The sequence below is a fragment of the Halyomorpha halys genome, unplaced genomic scaffold (assembly GCF_000696795.3).
Source record: "Halyomorpha halys isolate HHAL.00 unplaced genomic scaffold, Hhal_1.1 Scaffold1405.1, whole genome shotgun sequence".
Lineage (NCBI taxonomy): Eukaryota > Metazoa > Arthropoda > Insecta > Hemiptera > Pentatomidae > Halyomorpha > Halyomorpha halys.
The window spans coordinates 274,849-283,991 of NW_027107158.1; the positions used below are offsets into that span (position 1 = coordinate 274,849).

At 30.4% G+C, this 9,143-nt stretch overlaps 1 protein-coding gene across 3 annotated transcripts in view; it reads right to left on the minus strand.

Annotated features, from left to right (window-relative positions):
• The window catches only part of Hr38 (Hormone receptor-like in 38), a 107,254-nt gene that overhangs the window by 9,954 nt on the left and 88,157 nt on the right, over positions 1 to 9,143 (minus strand). For all 3 annotated transcript variants that reach the window (XM_014434654.2, XM_014434653.2, XM_014434652.2), the window contains exons 5-7: positions 5,433 to 5,599; positions 5,051 to 5,352; positions 64 to 266 (exon numbers count right to left, since the gene is read on the minus strand). In XM_014434654.2, the coding sequence (XP_014290140.1) occupies positions 64 to 266; positions 5,051 to 5,352; positions 5,433 to 5,599 (672 nt within the window). The remainder of the gene's footprint in view (positions 1 to 63; positions 267 to 5,050; positions 5,353 to 5,432; positions 5,600 to 9,143) is intronic.

Below are 9,143 nucleotides of genomic sequence, written 5' to 3' on the forward strand. Positions count from 1 at the left end.
TGTTACAACCCAGTTTATAATTATAATAAAATTGGATACTGTTTAATATATCTATCCACTCACCTGTAGGCCAGTCTAAGGACAAAGAGTTCGAGGGAGGCTGATTGGAAGAGTAGGTCTTGGTCTTCTCCACATAACTCGGAGAAGCCCGGGATCTTTTCTGCGAATTGGCGTATTACGTCGACAGAAGTGGTGAGGAGGTTGTAGAACTGCTGAGTCTTTTCCGATTCGGAGATGGGTGTCTCCTCTTCTGAAGGTTCACGATACTGTAAAAAAAAAAAAAATGCTTGGTATTAGATTAAATTAATAAATATGCGCGATAGTTGTAATTAAAAATTAACTAATTAAATATAAAAAATGATTATAACAAATTTACATAGAGATGGTTGTAGTGATGAATCTTCGTGTTTACAGAATAGGGGGAGTCCAATTTCGAATTCTCTTGTCTGATTATTGAGCTGGTTAACATTACTTTTTAAAAAAAAAATGTTTGGTATTAGATTAAATTAATAAATATGCGCGATAGTTGTAATTAAAAATTAACTAATTAAATATAAAAAATTATTATAACAAATTTACATAGAGATGGTTGTAGTGATGAATCTTCGTGTTTACAAAATAGGGGGAGTCCAATTTCGAATTCTCTTGTCTGATTATTGAGCTGGTTAAATAATTACTCGTTAAATAATTACCGTGATTGCAGAAAAATAATATTTCATAAGACAACCGAGCGGGACCAAGGATCTTTGAAAGTAAGATAATTCATTACTATTAAATCCTTCTTTAATGTTTTGTCCGTGATTGTAAGGAAATTTGTCTGATACGATTGGACTTATTTCATTCCTTAGCAGACTGAGATAAATACTAGATGAATCATCGGTTGCCTAGCACTCATAATTGAAACTTTATTGAAATTGTATAAAAAAAACAACAACAAAAGACAAAAAAAAATGACGCTGATAATATTATGAAAAGGCTTTAAAGCGTATTAAAGACATTGCCTCGAAGTGAGGGGAAAGTACAGCCATGCTGCTGGAGTGATGGTATCTTGCATCAGAAGAGGGCGCGTGTGCTCCTTGAGATTTGCAACATTTATGCAATAAACAAATATTTATCTAGTTTAGCGGGTCGTTCTTCGATCTAATTCCAGTCTTATCTTACTAATATAAAGGGGCTTAGAAGAGTTATTTAAAGCAATTGACTTAACAATTTTTGATAGGCACAATTATTTAATCTTATTCGAGTTATCTGTAAGTTGTTTTCCTTTTCACTCAAGGACGGAATAGTTGTTTTATTTTAGAGACCATCAAGAAATCAATTTGCCTACTTTCGATGAAAATCAAACATACATTGCTTTAAACAGCCATTCTTCTGGATTACTTGCTTGCAAATAAAAAGGGGGAAGTAAGAAAAAAAATCTCGATTTGTGTACTATAGTTATAGATTTTGGATTTTATATATAAATCATTTACTAATGTAACTTTCATAATTAATTTTTTAAACTTCAAATTGGGATTTTAACTTGTGTAAAATTTTATTAGGGTGAACTGCTGGAGTAATTCCATCCAAAAATGCAAAGGTGAAGTTTACTTCCTATTTCCAAGAAAGTTATTTTATTTTTATTTATATTCCCCCCCCCCTCCTCACCCCATAATTGAGAAGATTTAATGCAGATTGAGTAAAGATTAGAGTTTTTGCTATTATATTCATTCTTAACTTTTTTTTTAAAAGACCTCCATGGTACATATTTCTCCTGTCAATTGAGGCAAATGTGTAAATTGACTTTAGCTCTCATAATACTCAAAGCATTTTATAGGAGAGTGAGTAAACGAAAATGGGACGGATTGATAGAAAAAAAAAGTTTTTCTACGTTTTTTCAGAAGGTCGAATAAATAAGATATTATTATTCTTAATTAAAAAGTTTGCATTATATTTTACTTAAGAATAGTGTTTGTTACATTCCTTATTTGATCAGTTACATCACACTCAAGATACTTTTTGAGCTAATATTTACTTATTGGTATACTTTTTCCATACCCGACTAAAACTAAGGATTATTTGTGTACCAATATTAAATAAACATTAAAAATCAATGGTTACCATAAAAATTATTGATAGTACCCATCATGAGGTTAGAGTGAAACATTTCAACAACAATTCGTTCAAACGTGTACTTGCTTCCCTGCAATTCTAAACATGAAAGTGCATCCCTCACGTAAGTATACGAGGTACACGTATATACGGATACCAGTATATAAATGAGAAGGAGTTCCAAGGACGTTTTTCATCAGTTTATTTATTATACTTCGTTTCAGCAAAAAACGTGGTAAACAGATTGTATGTAACAATAACCGAACAATTAATTAATTAAGTAATTAAATGCAATGGAAATACTGATATTAATGACCCGTAGTTGTTTTGTAATAACTGGTGGTAAAGAATTTTTTTTTAGTTACCTCTAAAATTCAAATTTACCTAAAAAAAAAATAGTTAACATATTTTTTTTATAACTCAAATTATAAATGGTCGATGCTATAATAAATGCATCCTAGAATTAACATAATAAAGTTAGTCTAGTGAACCTACTTCCAGAGAGATGAACTCGAATTAATTATTATTTTTCAAATTAAATAACGTTTATGATTACTTTATCGATCCTAGTCATATTTAAATTTTATGCCAAAATTACTAATGGTTATCAACGACCTCGTAACTATAAAACCGTTTGATTTCCAGCTTTTTATAACGATTATAGATAAATATATGTATTAATTAAAGAAACCGATTGTGCGATAATTAATTTATTCTACAATTAATTAATAAATCTTTAAACTTTAGGTTATAAAGTTTAAAGCCTTCTTCAATATACTGCCTATCAAACACGAAAATTATTAATCAAACTGTTACTCCTGAAATTAGCGCCTTCAAACAAAGGAATTCTCCAACTTTCTTTATCAGTATTGATTATTTTATTAACTCTTACAATAAAAAAAAAACAACTCAGACAACCACGTGCTTGAGCAGTATTCTGTTTCAGAACGTTTTCCCTTATAAAAAATGTTGTGGTGAAGGTTCGGATACGAATTTCTAAATTGGTTTAGTCTTATACTAATTATATGTGTTGGCACCCGACTCAAAATTATTATTTTAATTTTTTTTTATATAAGTTTTTCGAAGCAATCTTTATCTTAATTGCTCTCGCTAATTCTTGCAACGCCCGAGGATTTATTATTATTCCGTCAGTTCAGTTTTTCAAATCCGTCATAAGGCTATTCATAACATTAATTATCAAAACATAACTTGATAATTAGTTGGTTATAATTTTTTGATAATTCCTTTCTCTGATTTTTTTTAATTCACTAATGTTTAATAATTTATAATTAAATTGATGTAAATAATTTTATTGCATGTTTTACTTTAAAACTAAACTCTTCTTTAAACCTCTTAAAATTTGGGCGATACCTTTAGATACGGCACTATATCCTTAGTTTCTGGAAGTATATCAATCAACTCGATACTCGTTTGTATCTATTACTTTATTAATACGGAGTTTTATTGTTTTTGTTGTTATTATGTATTATTCATTCGTTGTGGAGGTTGAGCTTAGATCCTGTAGAAGGTACCGGGTTTCGGCTAGAGACCTTGATACAGAGAATTCAAGTGTATCTAGAGCCGGAACTCTTTATATGATTAGTATCATTGGCAATTAAATCCCAACGTTCATTGTATTGAGTGAGGACCACGCCTCTAATTATATGAATTAATTTCCTTTATTTTTAATTCAATCAATCTGATATTGAGAGAAATATAATTATTGATATTTTTATTCTATTTATTATTTGTTGTGATTAATATACATAAATTAATTAATTTTTTTAATACTATCTTGGATTAGAACTTTTCTACATCTCATTCATAAAAAAAAACTTTATACAGGTTATAAATTTCTATTATTATATTTATTTATTAATTTAATTAAGTATATTTAATTAAGTACAGCTACATATATATATATATATATATAGATGTATATATAACTCAAAAAGAAAAATTGCATCATAAATTAAATTTGGCTGACGGATAACTGCCTGCATAACAAGGCAAGGTAGTATTTAGCCGGGGATCAATTATTAATAAATATTTCAATAGGTTATTTCTGTATTGTTTGTTCCAATCTGACATGTTTTTCTCCTTGCTGAATAAATTAAATAATATTTATTATGCTTTCCGTAAAAAAATGCTCTTAAGAGTAATTATTTAATTAAAACTAATTTTAATTGTGATTAATTAATTAATTCAAAGATTGGGTGACCCATAACCTATACAGGAAACGATCTCGAAGAGAGGTCCGGTTTGAAGTCACCGGATGGGACGAATTGACTCGCCGTTGGGATAGCTATAATTAAGTTAGCAACTGAAGCAACTTTCGGTTCCAATTTCCCAAATGAGATTCTATTTCAGATAGCTCACGATCCCGCAAGTTCTTATGGGAAGCGAGACCCCTTCATCTTAAGGAACCCTGATATAACTCCGACATCATACACGTTTTTCGTGTTAAATGTGCAAAAAATCGTTTCAAAAAATTTAAAAAAATTTACTTTATTACATACTTTTTAATAATATTATTTTGTTATTTCTAAGTAAAAGAATATTACTGATTTCATTCATTATTAATACTATAAAAATATCGATACCTTCAAACAAAATTATACTGTGTCTCATCTCACTCTTAGTTACTATTAATATTTTTATTCGTTAACAATACGTTTGTAAATTGTTTTATAATACAAAATGCCGGGTGATTCACCATTTTGTTTTGAAGAGCAGGGGAAACGAATTGTAAATGTGTGATCCCCACCACCTCCTGACTCCTTCCGGTAGCGAGGAGATTAAAATCTAACAAAATGTACGTCGTTTAGCTTCTGTTATGTTACTTTTCATTGTTTCTTTTGATTAGATTACCTTTTTATTGTTTAAAAAAAAGGCTCATGTAAAGATTAGGACGTTTAATGTTAATGTAATATTGGTTAATGTGATATATTAAACCTACCTGTGAGTAGTCTAGGTTGGCAAGGTCTGGGCTGGTATCCAGGTGTGCCCTTACAAGCGCTGTGATGAGAGATACAGGAGGCGATGGTGGAGACTCCTGAGGGGACTTAGGTTTGGATGGTAGTCTACCCCTCCTTCCTTTGAGGGAGTCCGTCCTCACAACTTCCTTCACCATCCCAACGCTCAAGCATTTTTGAAACCTACAAAACTGGCACCTGTTCCTTCGTCTCTTATCCACGGGACACGATTTCTCTGCAAGGCAGACGTATTTGCTACCCTTCTGGACGGTCCTTTTGAAGAAACCTATGAAAGAGATTAGCTAATAGTCCTTTTTGCACAATTCGTTACTTCGATAACTGTCAAAGACCTTGATGATGGTTTACCTTTGCATCCTTCACATGTCCTCACGCCGTAGTGTTGGCAAGCTGCGGTGTCTCCACATACTGCGCACAGCTGCGAAGGAGATCCAGCTGGAGGGCGCTCCGTTGGCGAAGACGATGCCGACGAAGAAACTGAAGCACCGGGACGAAGTTTAGGTGAATCGCTGCTGCTGTAATTTAAAAAAAAAAATGATGAACATAAATCTTGGAACTATGTTTATAATTTTTATTTGATTATTATTTATTATAATTTTATTGGTCATCTACGCAACGGTCTTGATGATCTGATTATTGAAGTGAAATAAGTACATATTATTTTTTATTAAAAAACTGTTGAAATTGGCGTGATAATTGGAATGGTCGAATAAAGTATTTGTAATTTCGTGTTTCTCATTTATAAGGGATTAAATCAAGGAGCGATGTTGTAAATTTGGGAGCAATAGTTTTTATCTGTTTATATAACATATACGATGCCGTAGCAGTCAGCTTAGCGTATTTAATGAATTATTGTTTTTACGCTGTCAGTAACCACATTTGGATAACAAAATTATACTGAAACTGTTAAGGAAAAAAACAGTAAAGCGGTCTTTCATAGACGGAATAATTTTTTATTCCCTGCAAGCTAACTTGAAAATAGCTGTTATTATTGGTCGAAACTTCTTTATATATATGGAGTTCGTGTTAAGTACCATGTTGTCTAATACCACGGTTTAGGGTACCTATCTATATCATAGATTGTAAAAATGTTTGGGTCAGGTTATAATTAAGATTGCAATTTTTTTATTTTTGCTATTCTATAATCCTTCTATTAAAATAGTATTGCTTCAAAGAACTAATAAGACGTATTAAAAAAAAGAAAAAGAAAGAAAGAAAAACAGTTTATCTTGTAAAAAATGAAACGTTTAATTAAAACGGTAGTGTGTTGCGTATGAGAACACTTTACACCACGGATTTGACTCATTGCCAAATCCTAGGTAGAATTTTATTTTAACACTTAGGAGAGGAATACCAATTGATAGCTAAACAAGTTATCATGCCAGATCTTTACTTATAATATTGTCCATCATAATAATTCCTCGTTAAACGACAAACTAATTTCAATAATTGAATTATATCAATCAATAACATATAATCAAAATTAATGCTAATGTTATAAATTATAAAATCAATTAATCGTGTTCATTTAATACTAAAAAGGTGTATTTTAGTAGAAATAACCGGAAGTCAGTTTTAAATTATGGTTATATTATAACAAGTATTTCCATTTAAAACGGGCCTTTCATTGGTTTTTATGTTGTCTGTATTTTTTTTTGTAAGATCATTTCACCATCGAAATGACCGGACCATTTAATTTGAAAGTTCTGACCTTGACTTCAAATTGGTCCTAATTTTATGTCAAAGTGATTTATATGTAAAACGCATATCATTAATACAATTAGGAATCCCTCTTTTAATTATATCTGATCGTTATGACTTATCAAGTTTTTAATTAATCAAATGATACGATATTGGATAGAGTTATGGAAGCGATATAAAAATAGGTATGGAGCGAAATGTGAAAGCGACAATGCAAATAGTTTTTTATAATGTGAGATCAACCCTGAAATAATTTAGGATTGGATACGTAATGAAATGAGAAAATAGTTGATGAATCGTCGATTTTATATGGAATGGAAATTAAAAGCTGATTTACTGATAGTTACTTCGCATAAGGCAAATCATTGGTAATAATTTAATATTTTTTATGCCCTAGTTACTCAGCGTTACCTTAGACAGGTCTTTAATTACTTATACATAAACTCAAATGTGGATTTCAAATACAGGTTTGGATCGTTTTAGGGTAAGTAGGAGAGCATTTGAATTGGAAAAATGTACTGCTACCTACTCGTTTAGGTCACATTAAGTAGCCCACGAAGAGTCATTATCATAATGACTGTATAAGAAGTTCAATTAAATTTTAAACACTCTTAAGTAAGAACATCTAATTAATTAATTTTAATAATAATTGATAACTTTAAGTAGTGATAAAGTAAGGTTGTTTTTTATTTATTTTTTAAACTCACAGCAATTATTTAAAATCAGTGAAAATTGTTTTGGTTCAGAAATTGGCAACCTTTTTGGTTCGAACCTGTTATTAATGTTTTAAATTCTTATTAAACTAAACATCTATTCCAACAAGATATCCTTTGGTTTTTGTTTTTTTCATAAGCTCCCAATCCTTTTTATCATCACGTATACAAACATCGAGTAAACACTATGGGAAATCGGTCTATAAAAAGAGAAGTAATAAGTACTATGAGCCGATAGGGGGAGGGAGGGGTGGATAATTAAAAATAAATGAATAAAATGAGCCTAGTAAAATATTACATGAGTGGCCTTGAAGAGAACAGCATGAGGTTTCTGAACTACGGTGCTAAACAGAATCCTGTTTGAAATATTAAAGTTCAGAGCAATTATTGTTAAATTGCAGTCATTTCTGTTCTTACACAGATTTATTGGATTGGAACTGAGGAGTTGCGGGCCGATACAGAGAGATTACACACATACGCAATCGGCTCGGATACCTCATGGAGCCAGCGTTGTACACCAACATTATATAAAGCTCCCGGCTGTGTATAAAAGGGTTGAAACTTCAAACATAATCCGAGCTCTTTATCTCGGGACATAAAACAACTGAGGATTCTTCCGGAAGCGTACATCTTCTTAAGAGAGCTGAATAAGGATGTATATTGAAGAATATTCATTTCCTTGAAGCGTTTTAATTTAACAGTTAATTAAAGCCCAGTTTAATTTTGATGTAATAAAAACAAAGCTGGAACCATTATCTTAACCGATCAGTCCAGATAATTCCCTACCATACAAAATACACGATTTCGACTCACCTCCTCATTTGAGTGAGAACTGTGCCGAGAAGCTACACATTTCCAACATGATGAGTTGAAATGCGACATATTACAAGATTTAAGAAGTTGAGTTTATTTTTACGAGATATACACTACAATACTATACCGGTATGACTCAATTACATAATGTAAATCTTCACTGACATCACTACTTCTCAAAAAAATTATTATTAATATGAACTTTAATATATATTTTTTTGTTTTATTTAAAACACTAACGTTTAGTTGTCCTCTTCTGTCCTTAAAGTTTTTTCATACAAAGATGGATTGTCACTGTGTCGAAGATAGTTAATTTGTGAGGAAGATACAGATAAAACACTTATTATATATGGGATATAATAAAATTTGTTGTACAAGAGAATAAACCTTGAAGCAGAGGATTCTGAAACGTTGCTGTTTTATATAAAAAAAAAGAAAAATATTAAAAGATTTTTCCTAAAATTTTATTTTAAAAATTACTGAAGATTAATATTATATTGATTAATTTTATATGATTATGTCCCACTATATTCCACCTACACTGTGTCTATAAAGTCGACCTCACAAGTTTGAGATTAATTTAATTTAATTTTTTTACTATGCTCCTCTAAAATTGTATTATTTTATTTCGTTTGACATATTTTTGTAGTTTTTAAGTTTCACTAGAAAGGTATTTTAGTTTCGCTTTATTTATTTGAAAATGCATCATACATATTTATTTGGATAATATTTAATGTGTTCCATAAGATTTATTAAAGTAAATTATTAATATTTGTTATTTGCCTTGTCAGTTATAAAAATATGTTTACAATATTAAATATATTGAATATAT